General features: G+C 33.2%; 7 protein-coding genes across 8 annotated transcripts in view; 1 reads left to right on the forward strand and 6 right to left on the reverse strand.

The window, feature by feature from the left end:
- Positions 1-157: 157 nt before the first annotated feature.
- LOAG_06817 (UDP-glucose pyrophosphorylase) lies at positions 158-2059 on the forward strand (the record flags this gene model as incomplete). The annotated part of the gene is made up of 6 exons (XM_003142353.2): positions 158-268; positions 377-477; positions 573-748; positions 852-1015; positions 1220-1324; positions 1645-2059. The coding sequence occupies 6 exons, from the start codon at positions 158-160 to the stop codon at positions 1750-1752; spliced, it is 765 nt and encodes a 254-aa protein (XP_003142401.1). The 3' UTR covers positions 1753-2059.
- A 119-nt stretch (positions 2060-2178) lies between these two features.
- LOAG_06818 (hypothetical protein) lies at positions 2179-2913 on the reverse strand (the record flags this gene model as incomplete). The annotated part of the gene is made up of 2 exons (XM_003142354.1): positions 2179-2408; positions 2805-2913. 2 exons carry the CDS (start codon positions 2911-2913, stop codon positions 2179-2181), a joined length of 339 nt encoding a protein of 112 aa, XP_003142402.1.
- Positions 2914-3279: 366 nt separating this feature from the next.
- Positions 3280-5689, reverse strand: LOAG_06819. Of its 2 annotated transcripts, XM_020447256.1 has the most exons (5): positions 5566-5689; positions 5216-5269; positions 4327-4412; positions 3859-4057; positions 3280-3514 (listed from the first exon to the last, which is right to left on the reverse strand). In XM_020447256.1, exons 1-5 carry the CDS (start codon positions 5593-5595, stop codon positions 3356-3358), a joined length of 528 nt encoding a protein of 175 aa, XP_020302493.1. In that variant the 5' UTR covers positions 5596-5689; the 3' UTR covers positions 3280-3355. The 2 variants fall into 2 exon arrangements, with proteins under 2 accessions (XP_020302493.1, XP_020305970.1); XM_020447257.1 differs by lacking the exons at positions 5216-5269; positions 5566-5689 and adding an exon at positions 4601-4863.
- Positions 5690-6673: 984 nt separating this feature from the next.
- LOAG_06820 (seryl-tRNA synthetase) lies at positions 6674-10484 on the reverse strand. The gene is made up of 11 exons (XM_020447258.1): positions 10342-10484; positions 9678-9748; positions 9529-9612; positions 9123-9341; positions 8777-8857; positions 8534-8689; positions 8259-8423; positions 8076-8192; positions 7301-7440; positions 7107-7194; positions 6674-6933 (listed from the first exon to the last, which is right to left on the reverse strand). Exons 1-11 carry the CDS (start codon positions 10475-10477, stop codon positions 6736-6738), a joined length of 1455 nt encoding a protein of 484 aa, XP_020302494.1. The 5' UTR covers positions 10478-10484; the 3' UTR covers positions 6674-6735.
- A 927-nt stretch (positions 10485-11411) lies between these two features.
- Positions 11412-13179, reverse strand: LOAG_17698 (phosphatidylserine decarboxylase; the record flags this gene model as incomplete). The annotated part of the gene is made up of 6 exons (XM_003142357.2): positions 12930-13179; positions 12619-12744; positions 12401-12506; positions 12147-12301; positions 11800-11937; positions 11412-11501 (listed from the first exon to the last, which is right to left on the reverse strand). Exons 1-6 carry the CDS (start codon positions 13089-13091, stop codon positions 11412-11414), a joined length of 777 nt encoding a protein of 258 aa, XP_003142405.2. The 5' UTR covers positions 13092-13179.
- A 331-nt stretch (positions 13180-13510) lies between these two features.
- On the reverse strand, positions 13511-15319 carry LOAG_17699 (hypothetical protein; the record flags this gene model as incomplete). The annotated part of the gene is made up of 3 exons (XM_020450362.1): positions 13511-13615; positions 14367-14558; positions 15242-15319. 3 exons carry the CDS (start codon positions 15317-15319, stop codon positions 13511-13513), a joined length of 375 nt encoding a protein of 124 aa, XP_020305971.1.
- A 243-nt stretch (positions 15320-15562) lies between these two features.
- Positions 15563-16485, reverse strand: part of LOAG_17700 (deoxyribose-phosphate aldolase) — a 3773-nt gene continuing 2850 nt past the window's right edge. Inside the window, exon 10 of the mRNA XM_020450363.1 lies at positions 15563-15875. Within this exon, the coding sequence (XP_020305972.1) occupies positions 15671-15875 (205 nt within the window). The 3' untranslated portion in view covers positions 15563-15670. The remainder of the gene's footprint in view (positions 15876-16485) is intronic.

Here is a 16485-nt window from a genome sequence, read left to right on the forward strand (position 1 = left end):
ATATATATATATATATATATATATATATATATATATATATACAACTGTCTATAAGAAATTCATGACCTACATTTCACCCAACTTTATTTCCAACTTTATCTAACTTCATTTCTAACTAATTCTATTTCAGTTCTGCTTCCTATCGAATATTGATAATATGGGTGCGACGGTTGATATGAATGTATTAAATTTCATTGTACAGGAAGTAAACGGTCAGCAGCCAGAATTTGTAATGGAAGTTACTAATAAGACCAGAGCCGATATTAAGGTTTATTTATATTAATTTCACAACTAAGTTTTTATGAAATTTTGAAGTGTCAGAAGTTTTTCTTAATGAGATCCATTCATTTATGAAGCCAATCTATATAAGTTTCAGGGTGGTACACTTATTCAGTATGAGGGTCGATTAATGTTACTGGAAATCGCTCAAGTGCCGAAAGATTATGTTGATGAATTTAAAAGCGTAAGCAAATTCAGGTTTGTTCAGCAGCATCCAAATTTCATTTATATTTAGTTCAAATAAAAGAAAATCTTTACTGATACTAACAACAAAACTATATAAAATATTGTAGGATATTTAATACAAACAATTTATGGGTTAAATTAAATGCAATCAAACGAGTGGTCGAACAAAAAGAATTGGAAATGGAAGTGATCGTTAATCCAAAGCATCTGGATCGTGGTGTCGATGTGATACAACTAGAAACTGCTGCTGGTGCTGCTATCAAAAATTTTAAAGGAGCATGCGGTATATTTTTTGAAAATTTTCGCGACCATTTTCTTTCTTGTTTCTTGGTCAGCCAAAACAAAATCTATTTTTAAAAAGTTAATTTCTTTTTTCTTTTTTGCAGGAATTAATGTTTCTCGCTCACGGTTCCTTCCTGTTAAGACGACCTCTGATCTTTTATTGCTTATGTCAAATTTATATGAAATTGAAAATGGTAACCTAACATTAAGTCATCTTCGTTCCTTCCCAACAACACCACTTGTGAAATTGGGTAGCTGTTTTGACAAAGTAAGTCACTTTTTTGATACTTTCTCAATTCTGTTCCCAAAACATATGGTTATATTTGGCATACAGTTTATTTTAAGGTTAACATATCAAACAGTATTAATGAAAGTGTTTCGCTGGATATCACTAAAGTATTGAATATTCACTACAACAGAAAGACTGGCTTTTCTTACCATGTCGAAGAGACTAATGCTACTACTCTTTCAGGTACAAGAATATTTGATGCGTTTCCAGGGCATCCCTGATCTGCTCGAATTGGATCACTTAACAGTATCCGGTGACGTATGGTTTGGCAAGGATGTTACATTGAAGGTATTTTCTTTTCATGTTCATATGCTGAAAGTTTCTGACCGTAGAGAATATTTAGTTTATTTATTCTGTTCAAAACTTCAAAACATATGGTCATATTTGGCATAAGGTTTGGTGTTGTTTTCTTAGTTAATTTAAATCAGTGATTACTCAGTGTATATTTTTAAAAACTGTTATTCAGTACATCCATCTTTTCCAGTCTTATATTACTTTTCCTATAGAAATTTTTTTTTCCTGAAATTCTTTTTTTATGCTCGTGGATTATATTTTCATCTGTATATTTTATTTTCAATTGGATATCATGAAATATGCTTGAGTTTTAGGGTACAGTGATAATAATAGCAAACCATGGTGATCGTATAGATATTCCACCAGGAACCGTTCTTGAAAACAAAATTGTTTCCGGCAATCTTCGGATTCTGGACCACTGATAACTTCTCATAAAATCTTTTAAGGAATTACCATCATATGGATTTTTTTTCTCGAAATTAATAAAGATTGGAACTTTGCTACGTGCTAAAATTTGTCCATATATTGCAAGAATCATTTATTTGTGCATAGTTATTAAATTTCTTTCGCTTTTCTGTGCTTCTTTTGCTAGGTTTTCTTTTTCTTTTTAAAATCATGCGGTTTTTAACTTGTTGATCGATTAGTTGAGTTTTTAAGCGTTTGGTTATGGAGCGTTGAACTTCGATAAATAGGAATCTGCTGATTTTTTGTTTCAATCAGAGACTGTGAGCACTAAATTTTTCAAAATTTCCTTTTTTTTGCAGATTACGTCATTATTTCGTTCCTATTAAATTAAATTCTACTACCTTAAACTTCAATGTGATACTGATGAGTGTTTAAACAGAAAATCATTTATCTTTTGTATTAACGAGCAAATATGGTAGGAAATAGTAGAAAAAACAGAAAAAGACCAAAAGTGTCGATAAATTATGATCACCCTTACTGCAGTAATTCGACGTTACTCTCGTTCCTTGTTCCTGATGGTACTGTCCCATGATTGAAAATTTGGAATTTTTAAAAACAGTGATTCCACGAATGATTTTACTGCTAACAGAAATAAAAAGATATGGTGGATTTCCTGAAACCCGAGAAATTAACTTCTTTTTGGAGAAGCACTCGTGAAGCAATATATTGCTGATAAGACCTTTGGGAGGGATAATTTACCGTTTATTTTACATGAGCAGCTCAGTTGTAATTTATTTCCATCGTAACGACTTTCATATTGTAATATATGCTTTTATAAGGAAGTACATATGCAGCTTTAGGTTCGTCGCTTATTTGCTTATAGCACATTAAATATCACTATTCATAAGGAATAGCTGGAGTCTGACCGCACATCCTTTGTGATATTTTCCTCGTTATATCAGTCCATCTTGTTTTTTTTTTTTTTTTTTTTGTGACAATTCCAATGAACTGTTGGAATAGTGCACTGGTGCAGTGATTTATATCTAATCATTTTTCCATTGTATCATACTTTCAATTCTGTTATATTTATACTGGTTTTTATCATTTGACATTTTGTTGGCTACATCCACTTCAAGCATGGAAGCCATACCTAACAGCAGGCTAAGTGAAACATTCATCTACAGGCATTGAGTGTAGAAGTATGTTTAATTAGAAATTTTGCGATAAACAAAAAAATGTGCGCACCTATCTTTAAAATACTTTTTCTTCATTTATTCTGCATAATACGTGAACTGTGGAAACCTTTCATTTGAAAATTTTTACTGTAGGTAAAGTAATGATATTCTATCAGTAATGCTGACCTGCTATATAATAGAGCACTGAAAGATGAGGGCCTTCATATTTTATGTATCTTTTTCGGGGTGAATTAAACTAAAGTTATAATTGAAAGCTTCATACTCTTTATATCTAGTGACTTCTATTTGAGTTACTTCCCGAAAGATTATCTCATCTTTAGTGAGAAATCTTAATACGAAATTACATGGAGAAGAATGACATTTTGTCTTTGTTCAAAATGCGGAGTAATTTCTGTAATTTTCGTGCTGCTACCGAACGATACTCCTAAACAACAACAAGCGCAAATATCAGAATGGCGAGTAGTCCCAGCGCAATTATCACGGCTATTGTCCACAACAGTTGAGCTATTCCACCACACCAGAAATTGGTTTTACTTGACTTCCGCACTTCCTTGCCTTGATGTTTTTGTTGTCGAGTCGTTGGCTAAAATGATAGCCGTTTATTTATATGAATTACTACTATGTGCGAATCATTTTCTCAGTAACCGACTTAGCATGGGACAACAGCAGGGCGGAGGTGATTATGCACTTGTTTGCCGGAATAATAATTTATTTCATTATCCATCCTGTTTAAGCTATCTGCTAATTATTTCCGACCATCTGTTTGATGGCCAAAACAGTGAATAATCACATGTCGATATTGTTCCCTGATGATATATGTACACCTAAGATGGGAATGATTCTTCCTCAGGAAAATCGACCATACTTAACGTAATACCATTCATACCTTGGGCGCATGAAGTCGTATCAAATCACATTTTGACTTACCGCAACATTCGAGTAGTATGATAGATAAGGTAAGGACGGGGAATACTGTGGTGGCGGTGAGGTGAAGTAATACGGTATGAAAGGCTGGGGAGGATACCATAATTGTGGAATTGCGGGGAAAGAAAGAGCTTGTGAACTGTAAAGGATGAGGTCTTTGCTTCCTTCCATACCGTTGTTAATACCATTGAAACGCATACACCTGGCAATTAAATAAATCTAATAAAGGAGGAAATGTAAACAAATAAGATATCCCCTAATTAAGTGGTCTCAATGGTACCATTAAATCTCAACAAAAACCAAAATTATAAAGAAGGAAGGAGAAATGATGCAATCATTGTGTCCTTTAGAAAAACGAACACATGGCGACGAACAAGCGAGAGATGGACAGATGGAACGGTGCGTAAATTAACTATCTGCACCCTACTGCAATGTAGAAGTGAAAGTGCACGACGCATCGCGCATACCTACCTCTTTAGAGTACTTGAACTAATCGAATTTCTCTGCAGTCTTCGTGATCCATTTCTACACCTTTCTATTGACCAGTTTTGTGGATTCTAAAAATGCATTAAGCCGATCCTATTTAAGGAATTTTAAAAGTAACTTATTTAAGAATCCTTATTAATGAAAAGATTTGGATGCCTTTAGTTGAGTGATGATGATTTTTGGTTAGTTGATTTCCTTCGTCAGAGAGCAAGCAGAGTTGGAATTGTATTCAGCTTGGAAAAAAGAGAATTGGACATACAGTAAAAATTAATTTCATTCAGTTCGATGCACTCATCGAATTGGTGCGAACAGTTTTCTTGTCAAGATCAATTTTCTTCAAAATTCGGTCAAACTGTCTGAATTCAATGACAAGACACATTACCAGGTGACATCATTTGCTCTTGAAATCAGGTTGAAGGAATGTTCCTAAGGAACTTGCTGATTTTATTTTGTGAATTACATTTAAAACACCCAAGAACAATTAAGATCCACTTGTCAAAACTATTTTATGAATATATATTAACTTTCGGATGCGGCTCAGAATCGTGCAGCTCTCATGGATATGAATTTTTTCAACTGTTTTTCTCTCCTTCTAAAACAAGGAAGCCACCGTTATGTTTTGGTATATGATAGAACTTAGTCGTATGTGCTCAGTTTGAACTTACTCCATAATTTCAAACAATTCTTTAAGAAGACAATTTTTGAACTATAATTTCCAATTAGGAAGAACCTATTTGAGCAGACAATCTATTACATTTTCTTATGATAATCAAATTTTAAATTTAACGCTTCTGATTTATCTATCCCTCACCAACTGAATCAGTCATTAATCATTCTGAAGCATGAGTTGTTGCAACAAAAATGAGAAGTATACCTGTAATGACGAAGTAACACATGCTGTAGACATATTGATGTGACCAATTTGTTTCTATAATTGAAAGAAGGATAACATATAACGAGCAAAAACTACTATACAAGGTCAGTGGCCGTTGTCATCACATCACAATGATGGGCTATTACATCTGGTCCATGCCATAACACAGGTAAACAGTTCATTGACAACAAAAATATAATGGGATCATCGTTTCTCTCATCAGTCATTACCCTCTTCAAAAATCCATCCTTTCACTATCATTTTGACATAGCGGCAGATTTGTCATTAACGGTAAATGTTGTTTGGTTGTTGCTCAATTCCATTATACTGAAGGGATGTGAAACTGTCACCTTTTCATCTATCCCATTGTCTTTCTCCATCTGCGTTCGCCATAAATATGACAATTCTTTCCTGTCATTCCAATTCCTTGAGTACTTTTCTTGTGAACATCCATCCCCGCATCTAGGTCCTGAAGTCATGCAAATGATGACACATTTCCATTTCTTGCGGAATCATAAAATCAGAATAATTAAAAAAGAAAAGTCAAACATGCCTAACCACTTGGCAATACTACTTTTACTTAAAAAAGAAAAATTTAATGTAGTGGTGGGTCTCAAGACATGATATCCGACGAGTAGTGGGTAAAATATAGGCATTGAAGGGGGTGAGGGAGAGGTTGGAATGGAAGTAGTTCCACAAAAAAAACGCATTAATTCGGAAAAGAATTATTTCACAGCTTGCATCAGAAAAGACCATTAAACCCTGCATAATAACTTCCTACTTTATACTACATTGTTCAACACAAGACCTCATTTTATGCAGAAAATTGCCTCGAATTAACAACAATTCATAGTCATTGAAAAATTGCAAATGCACCCTGACCATGACGATTGCTTAAAATATGTTGGAATATATCTCTTATCTCAAGCACAACTGGCTACAAGACACAGACAATATAAGATCAACAAAACTCTTGTCTGATGCCAATCACATCTTCTAGATTAGACTAGTCTTCAATGCTATTTATAAAAAGAACAGAATCACTGACCAATGACTATAGAAATATTATTTCTTTAACGAAGAATAAATTACGTGAACCAAAAAAACTGCCCGGTTGCCTAACACACCACCTCTTCTTCCGTATCACGCAATTCTTACTACCCTATCTTCCACACTGATAAAATGTGGAGAAACAAGGGTAACGATGTTTTTGCGCTAAAATCACCTGCGTTACAGAACATTTTACAGGCAACAATATAGAATAGTAATATCGAATGGAGTTATACTTCATATTTATTCCGTAAACTCAAAAAAAATGTGTCAAGGTAAACTCGACTTTATAACTGAAAACAACACAAATCCATTTTCAACAAATTTTCAAAAGCAAAAAGTAAATGTGGAAGGAAAAATTACAACTTTTTAAGAAACAGAAAGCAATAAATGAAGACATCAAAAAAAATGTTTCAAATCCAAGCTTACTTCTGCAATAGTAACATATAAATAAAATAAATAGTAACATATCAATTTACTTTCTTCAAATCATTTTCAATAGGAGCTTCTTTAATGAATGGTATTAGTTCTTTATAAGGATATGGCATAAATTGCCTTAGAATTTCTGGCACACGTATACCGTTCTCTTCTTGATAATTTTCCAACAGCGCACATAATACACGTGTAGTTGCACACATTGTACCATTCAACATATGTACGTAAGATACCTGTTAAGATAAATTGGTGTGTATGCCAAGTAAATAAAGAATTCCTATTAAGGACTCGAACTAATTAAAATTGTCAGAGCATAAAAATTTTCCCAAAATCTCGAAATTTTGCGGAACCTTTTGAACACCGAAAATAAACTCTGAATACAATAACAGTCAAAGGAAAAACATACTTCACCATCCAGTTTCTTCGTTTTTCCGTAACGGATTTTCAAACGTCGAGCTTGATAGTCGGTACAGTTCGAACAAGAAACTAATTCTCTGAACAACTGCTGTTTAAATAAAATAGTAAGGGTAAATTTTCAAAAATGTATAAAACAAAATATGATTTTCCAACGGAATCCAATAATGAAAGAATAGAAAGAACCTGAATGCAGCACTGCCTGGAAACCACGCCTCTAAATCAAGCTTTTTTGCAGCAGCATTATTAAGTTCTCCCGAAACAATGCATACAATTCGAAACGGTATACCAAGTGCTTTACAGAAATCTTCAGCGTTTTCAACCATCTATAAAATCGATATAGCAACTACCATACTGCGAGGAAATAATGCAAAAATCGACTAGACGATTTTTTTCCAACCAATATTAATTTTCACCCTCTTTATTCGATTCATTTGCCACCCTTACTTTTTAACCCTTTTAAGATATTTAAAAGGGTTAAAAAGCTGAATATAAACAATATAATGCTACCGTGGGGAAAATTGTATCGTTAATGTAAGAAAGGAAATTCTAAACTCCTCATAACAGTTCTACCATATAAGTTCCTTTCCTTTCTCCTATCTTTAAATTATGGTCATTTGTTGCTTTGCACAATAACTTGAGAGATTTAATTAGAGCGACCTAAGCCAAGTGGAATTGTTGACCCTAATTCTCACTGAATAAATCAAAATGAGGATATCCATGACACTCAGAATTGCAATAAAAACTGACTCATATCAATATCAAAAACTAATTTTTCAAATGTTCGCTGTACCAAATTGGCATCCTTTGCAAATTTACTCCATAAGATCCTTATTTGAAGAAGTTTTTGAAGACCATCAAGTGCAATGGCTACAAATCATTTTCAGTAGTGCAACGTAATTTGTAACTCAAAACTGGTAACTCTTGCCACTTTAACAGCAAAAGAAAAAGCAACGTTTACCTCATCAAGCATTTTCCAACTTTCGTCATCATGTGGAGAACATAGAACAAACTGCTCGACTTTTTCAAACTGATGTACTCGGAAGATACCACGGGTATCTCGTCCATGACTTCCGACCTATAACTTCTAGGTCGAGTTAAATTGTGGGTCCTAACGAATTACTGAATCAAAAAATGTGATTACCTCCTGGCGGAAACAGGATGATATGCCGGCATATTTAATTGGCAGATCTGCTTCACTAATCCATTCATTTCGGTGATAAGCTGCGATTGGTTGCTCGGATGTGGCTATGAGATATTTCTCGTCATTGGTTTCGTCTCCGATAACTTCAGAACCTTTCCCAGTAACCTGTTATAGTACTTTTTGTCATGAATTATCGAAAAAAGATAAGGAAATAGCTTTCCTAATGAGTTTCTGCCATATCAAGAGTAATAAGGCTACTGTTTTGGAAGAGAAACCTTGTAAAGCTCCTGATCGAATTGACTAAGCTGTGCCACTTCTTGCATCACTTCCTTACGCATGAAAAATGGAGTGTAAAGCGTGACGAAGCCTTTGAAATGTAGCATTTGTAAAGCAAGATTGATAACTGCTTGTTCCAGAAATACTAATGGACCCTAAACAAAAACAAGTATGACCAGATAACCTTGCCACAAAATTAAAAGAAGACCTGAATCAATATTTAAAGTAATGAATTGAAGGACCTTCAAGAAATAACCGCGGCCACCGGCAATAGAAGTTCCACGATCACCATCAAAGCCATCAATCATCACACAAAGATCTATCTGAAATATAAAAAGTAAAACAATGACGCAACATAAACAAGGATATGCAATACCATTAAGAATCTGTTTTTAAGGAATTTCATTCAAAGGAAGAAATCTGCACATGAATCTGTACATCTGATAAAACGTCTCTTCTTCATTGTTTTTGACGAACACGTAAGCGGTAATTTGAGAAATAATTCGAACTAAGCATCCATTTCAAAAACCATGTGATGTGCATTAACAATGAAAAACTGCTCTCACAAATAAATCTTAATTAACCTACATGTGAATATTTCTTCTTACTTTCGATGTCACCAAAAGTCTTCTCCACTTTATTATTGTCTTCATTATCACTGATGGGTACTGTGGAATGTATAATATTGCCTATTTGAATAAGACTTTGATGGCGTTTTGCTTCAAGCTTCTCCATTTCTATCTTTTTTTCCATAAGTTTCTTATCAATTATGCTCTTTAGTTTTTTAATTTGCAGTATCTCCAAATTCTAAAAATAAAAGTGAGTGATGAAAAGACTGCTTAAACAAAACAAGGAACCTCGCAATTTGTCATGCAGTTATTTATAAATTTACATCATATTTTATCGAACAAATTATCACAACTGTTGTAAATTGTCGTAGTAATGGAAACAATTACTGCAATACAAATGTAAAATGAATTAAAAAACTACCTACCTTCATGTCATCAGCATTAAGTACTTCTAAACGTTCCATATAATCGGTTGGTACCGGATTATCAGCATCGATCGCTTCTTTCTTCTAAAATCTTCATTATTCATAGCGATAATAACATCATTAAGCACCAAAGAAATAATGCAGCATACCTTTAATTTTTCTCCAATAACCTTGCTACATAAATTGATTAACCTGTTGAAATTGTCAGCGGAGAAACGCTCTGCAAAATACAATAGAGCAATTAGATTATTTTTATTATTAAAATAATTTATTAAAAGAACAATTTAAATCATTTTACTAAAAAACAATTTAAATTATCTTTGTTAAAATTATTAATAATTTTTTATTAAAATTCTTGTATCAACGAATTTTTATTACACTTATAGTTTGTCGCTTGTAAGTCAAAAAAATTGAAGAATATGAGAAAGGGGTATATAATCTCAAATTGCAAGAGCATGCAAGGCACTACGTAGCAACAATAGTATTTTCCTAACAGTGCTTCTCTTTAATTTCAATTAACAAATATAAAGTACGAATTCCACGACATTTCAAGTCACATACCGCTAAAGAACAATAATAGATTAAAGTAATACGGCCTGGAAGCAGAAGTCATTTAGCATTTGGAAGTTGGTCACTGGATATTATGTTACACATCTTAGGTCATTTAATTTTATACTTCATTTCAATAAACTGAAATTAATCTAAAAAGGAGAAAAGAGTCATTTAAAAATAATGACGCATGTTACAAACTCGATAACATTTCGACATGAAATTTTCTCGACTTTAATATCCAACATTAAATTCTCTCCTCACCTTTTCTCCATCGCTGATCATAATCAATAACTTCATCAACAAGTCTGACATCCTTATACCGTTTCTGCTGTGAATCTCGTATCAGTTCCGGATCACCGCCTTTCTCTTCTCGAAATAAATCAATATCCAGAACCATCCTAAAATAGCAAAACGAATATCGTGACTTACGAAATTTAATGGCAACGAAATCACGCGAATTCATTCGAACACAAGGGAAAAGCTAGAACTCGAGAAAAAAAAACTCCACAACTTCACAGAAATTGTAAATATCATAAACACGCAGGTGAAAACATCTGCAGTATGACAAAATCAAGGTTTAATTCAGAGTCGCAAACACCTAACATTATCTAGAACCCGGCGGTTCACCATCGCGTTTTAAATAAAACAATTTGTCTACAGGGAACAAGTAATACACCTGTTCAAATGTCTACCCTAACTTCCAAACATGTTACCAACGCAATTTTGCTTCACCACTTCTCCTTTGCACGCCATGAACAAGTATCTGCTGAAACTAAACCGCCAGTGAATTTATTGCCGGCCTAAATATACTCGACTCCTGACATCCCACCCATCTGAATGCTCGGTGCTCAGATGTTCTCTACAGCTCAGCACGAGACACTAGCTCGCTTTGCTTAATTCAGCAAATTAGTCCAGTTTTGAGTTCTAGAATATTAGGGATGCGAACATTTTGTTCATATAGATATTAAAAAAATGAGAGGATACTACCTGTCAGAAACTGATTACAGCATCTTATCACGATGTAAAGATGGTTACTAGCATGGTGAAATATAGCTCTGGTACACAGAAATGAAGTGGTACCTATTCTACAGAAAGAAGGAATTTAAATGCATAATATCATGAATCTGTGAAAGTTAAAAAGAGCGAATTTAAAAAATATATGAATGTCTAGAACGCCTTTATACTTCACAAAATAACAGGAGGAGGTACAACTACGAAAAGATTGCAATGCACATAAAAATGAATAAAACGAATACACCTTACACCGACAATACCCGTTTTACAAGGTTAACATAAGTATTTCAGATATCAAAATATGTTGATACGCAGCATTAAAAATCATTAATAACAAGGCTCTGTCCATAGCGTAAATTATCACCAGCGCGAATCGCAAACTGTACAGTTGGAGGAGCTTCGAATATCTGTAAAATTAAATGCTAAAAATTAAAATTTTTGGCATTTTAATGCTAATTAAACGCCAAAAATAGCTTATCATCATTGGTGAAACGAAATTTTTTCAGGAGGACAGTCCATCAATATTTTTCCGACAATACAGTATCAATACCATCGCAATACTAGATAGATTAAAAGGGACAATTGAAGTATGACTGAGTCCAGAATCCTAGTGCTTAAAGGAATGTTTATAAAAAGAAAGAAACAGCACAATATGGTGTTTATCTGATTTAACCGAACTAAAAAGAATAAGCAAGAAAAACATACTAGAACAACCGTTGATCCTAGACGAAATTCTCCAACTTTGTCGCCAGGTAGATATGCATGTTCCAGTTCTGTAATTACGGGTAACGCTTTGGACACTTCCGTCCGTAAGCGTTTGACATTTGTGTGAAGTAAGGGATCCTGAACTGAACAAAATTAAATTGCAACTCCTATGAGAATTAGTGGGCAATAAAAGTAATAGAATACTCCCCAATCACTAATACTTCGTTTTTTTTTTTAATTCATAAAATTAAAAGAACGAAAATTTTCAATCCTTCAGTGAGAAAGAAATTCAGTTTACCAATCCCAAGATAAAAAAACAACAACAGCTATATAAAATGCCGACGTACTGCGTTTATCGAAACATCCCCAACATTTGTAGCTGCGACAGCGCTCATTGAGAAAAAGCCATGTTTCCAAGATCCTTTTAAAACTACTCGTTCATTGATACAAAACAAATGAGGCATGCGAAGCAAAAATGATGGTCGTACCGACAATAATAATCCTAAAAATAGTGCTGTACGCTATGAAATAATGTCACATAATAGCCAGAAAGGATTCATTTCTCAAGACTGTTAATTTTGAAAACGGGATGTGAACTTACCGGGGAAATGTATTTCCTCACTTGCCATCCACTTTGCAGGAGCATGAAATCCGTGATAATTGCCAGGAGCGAGGTAAAGAACCACTTGATAAAGCTCATGTCCCTTCTACAGTTACATTATTATGAGTTATGAAGATACTTCAATATAAGAATCATTCTAATAGAATAACTGCCAGTTTAGCAAAAAAAATTTTATTAACTGCTAACATGAAATTCACTTTTTTGTTTTTCATATTCACTGGTCCTAAAAAGTCGCTAATATGATAATCATGGCCTTTCACGAACTCAATGCGTCCTTCATTCACTTTCCCGTAATGAATCACAACTCCGTCAGCTGGAGACACCTGTAAAGAAAATAAATCAAATTATTCATAAAAATATAAAAACTGGACAGTGAAAAAAGTTGCCGCCAATTACAAATCTTGGCGGTTTACAAAGGAAACTTCTTTCATTATTTTCAAAAATTACTATTGAAAATTTCTTTTTTTTTTTTTTTTTGGAAAACTGATGTATGAAGAGGACAACGAACCAAGTCTGAATCACTAATAGGCCTAACTGTAGATTTCAGTGATCTATTGAAAAATGCTGCTAAGGTTGGATAGGATGACAAATCGCTCACTTCAGCCTCATCCATTCGACAGTCATATACTCGAACATACATATATGAAAAATTTGTCATTAGTGCTGACATAACAAAGTCTTTTATCTGAATATTTGAGATAATTCTTTTGGTTTAAAGCTTACAGAGTTTAAACTTTTTGAACTCGAACAGTTTAAAATGAATCCACGTTCTTTTGATACCATCTAACATTTTCCAGTAGTTTAAATCAGCGGATTCGCAGTCCAGTTGCATTTTTATCAGTTATTAAGGAAATACTGATTTGATAAGCACATTTACTCTTTCCTCACTGGACGGATCTTTTCATATTTTTCTCTCTTTTCATTTACAGCTAACTTTTCTTCTACCGTACCTTTTATTTGCTTGTCCCGTTAAAAATTGTTACTATTATTAGGAAATAAAAAAACTAAAAAAAAGTAAAAAAATAAAAAAACACCTATTATTAGGAAATAAAAAACTGACAAGATCCAATTCAATCTGAAAAAAGGAAACTAACCGAATATTTTCGGTCGTAACCACACCGGAATATAAACATTAGCTAGGCTACCGGCAAAACGTGAAAGTGCATTCAGCGGTAGAGAAGAATATACACGCAACTAAAACTTCCATTTTTTTGTTTAAATTGGCTTATAAAATACATTGCTATCGATCATAAGACAGAAAAAAAAGGAAAACAACACAAAAAGAACATAAACAATTGTCAAACAGCTATGTCCCATAACAAATGATTTTAAAGGAAAGTTTAATAATTGCTGTTTCGGTCCACATTAATCTGATGAATCTATCACCCTGTTTTTTAAAAATCTATCTTTTATCCTCAGTCTTCTATTCTAAATATTTCCTTTAGTTTCCTAATGTTATAAAAACGACTTAAAGCCATGAACCGTGAAATTACATTGCCATAATTTCAGTTTATTGCTAACATTGACATTTATCCAAGCAATATTAGAAGTGTTTCAGCTGTTTGAAACATTTCTATAGTTATATCATCCTAATCTTCACTGTCAGTTTTAAATGGAGTTTGTCTATTCCACACAGCGTAGCATCTAAAACTTCACTGATTCTTTTATACTACCCAGAAATTTACAGTAGCTCAAATTTCAATGCAAACGAATAACATATGAAAGGGACACGAGAATTCAGTTGTAACTGAAGTGATGAAGTAATGTACCTTGTAAACATTAAGAAATTGATATTTTCAATCTGCTCAATTTTGAAAACAAAGCTAACAAAGTTTTCGGGAAATTTTTTGCTTTCCTTAGTCATGAAATGGATTAAGTTCGGATAAAACTGAGCATAGTAATAAACTTATGAAAATTAAAACATCTAGCAAGTGAATAACTTTACCTTCCAGTCAGAATAATAGTGCTTTTCATCTTGTAATTCTCGCCAATCTGGAACAAACAAATTATATAAATAAATGGTACTACTGCCAGCAAGAAAACCCACTGTTATCCATTTGAACAGTTTATAAAAGCGATGGAAAGTGATTTTTCGGAGGTTGTTTTTAGTATCGCCGACACTCGCAGTAGCATAACCCTGAAACAAATAAAACTCTCAATTCCAAGATAAAGAATTACGTCAAAAAAAAACTTAAATGCAATTTCAAATAGTTTGTCCTAATAAAAATTCACCATACATTTAGTTAGTGACGTCAAATTTAAAATGGTTATATATTAAAATGATTGATGTAGATACTGTTTTGATGCACTCATGCCTTGTTTACGAGAATGGTACATTTAGATAACTTCAATAAATTCTGGTTGAAGCAAATTCGAAAATAACTTGTGTTGGCTGCCAAATCATAACATAACGCAAGTAAAATGACATGTAATGTAAAACGACATCAACTTTTTATGGCATAAGGAGCAAAAGTTTTTCCACAGACATTGTACTTCACCAACAAACAGCATCACCGTATGATGGTTTTACTTACACTAACTCTAGCTTACTGCTTAATATGAAAACAGAAATGAACGATGAATGAACTTTTACAACGAATTCGTTACCTAATAAGAACCCTTGCGATTAATAAATGCTTCTTTCACTAAACATATTAATGGGCTTTTGAAATGAGAGCTATTCATGTGTCACGAGATCAGCATTGCTTATCAATAGCAATAATGTGAAAACAAGCCTCATTAATTGTACAACCTAAAGTGCACTCCCACTTCAACTGAAAATTGTACAAAATTTGTAAAGACTTATCAGAACCAACTTACTGCATAATCCCCAAAGCTCGTCCACTTTTGTTGAACAAGTTTGCGAATGTCAATAATAAAACATCGTCGTGATAACATCAAAGGCTATAAAATCTTAGGTATAAAACTGCTTATATAATAATCTAATAATCATCAAATCTAAAGATGTAAATACTTTGTTTTTCTCCTTCTTTAGATACAATTAAACAAATTTTGAAAGGACAAACATCTTTATTCCAAAAAATTTCTTTGAATATAAAAGATCGACGAAAATTCAATTGAATATTGGTAAATTTCAATTTCGCCAGATATTTCAGAAGACTTCGAAGCTTTCAAGTTCACCAGAAACATTCAACATAATGTTAGCTTTTATCATTTCTTCAGAAGGACAAGAAAAACAACAAGAATACTATTAAATTTCTTCAAATCAATTTTAAAAAACGAAAAGTTTCATAAATCAGTATAAATCACAGGCCCCAAAGTGGCTAAAGTAATTGGTATGGCTTCTTCCGTACGGATGATTCGACTTCCTTGTCCAGGTACAACATTGAGGTAATGTTCGAAAAGTTCTTCAGGAGTTGAACAACTGATATTTTTATCGGCTTCTATGGCTGCTTCTAACCCTTCTAGTCCACCAAAAACAATTAGAATTCGGCTGAAAAATTATTCAATTACAAAATATAACTTAGTATAAGAAATACTTTTGTATTGCTGCAGTCGCTCATTCAATTAATGCTTAAGGCTTTAAAATGTAACATGTTAAGAAACACTTGACAAACCGACGAAACCGACGAAAAAAAGGACGAAACCCTTTTCGTCCCTGTTCCCCATTCCTTACTCAAAAACACTATTTAAAAATGAAACTGCCTGTGAAATTAAAATAAATTCTTTTCAGATCAACTTCAATGTACATTTTATATTGTGGGACAAAAAAAGCTCACTTCCTTTCACATAACGGCATCTCAAATTTGCTCACTGGCTTTCCCCGTTCCGATGTTCCAATGATAACATCGTATTCCCCAGCATTCAATGCATCATGAAGACTTAAAGCAATGCGTACTTTATAGCCCCAGTATAATCCAGTTTCTCGCTTTATTTGTTGAGAATTTCACCAAACATCCATGATATCGCTTTCTTTCTACAAAGAAAATTTTTTTCTGCTCCATTACTACTAACTGCTATTTCGTGACCTTTTATTTTTCAACTAGTTTTTCGAATTTTAATTTCAATTTCAATTTAGATTTCAAAACTATTTTGTATATCTG

The sequence above is a fragment of the Loa loa genome (assembly GCF_000183805.2).
Source record: "Loa loa unplaced genomic scaffold supercont3.115, whole genome shotgun sequence".
NCBI classification, from domain to species: domain Eukaryota; kingdom Metazoa; phylum Nematoda; class Chromadorea; order Rhabditida; family Onchocercidae; genus Loa; species Loa loa.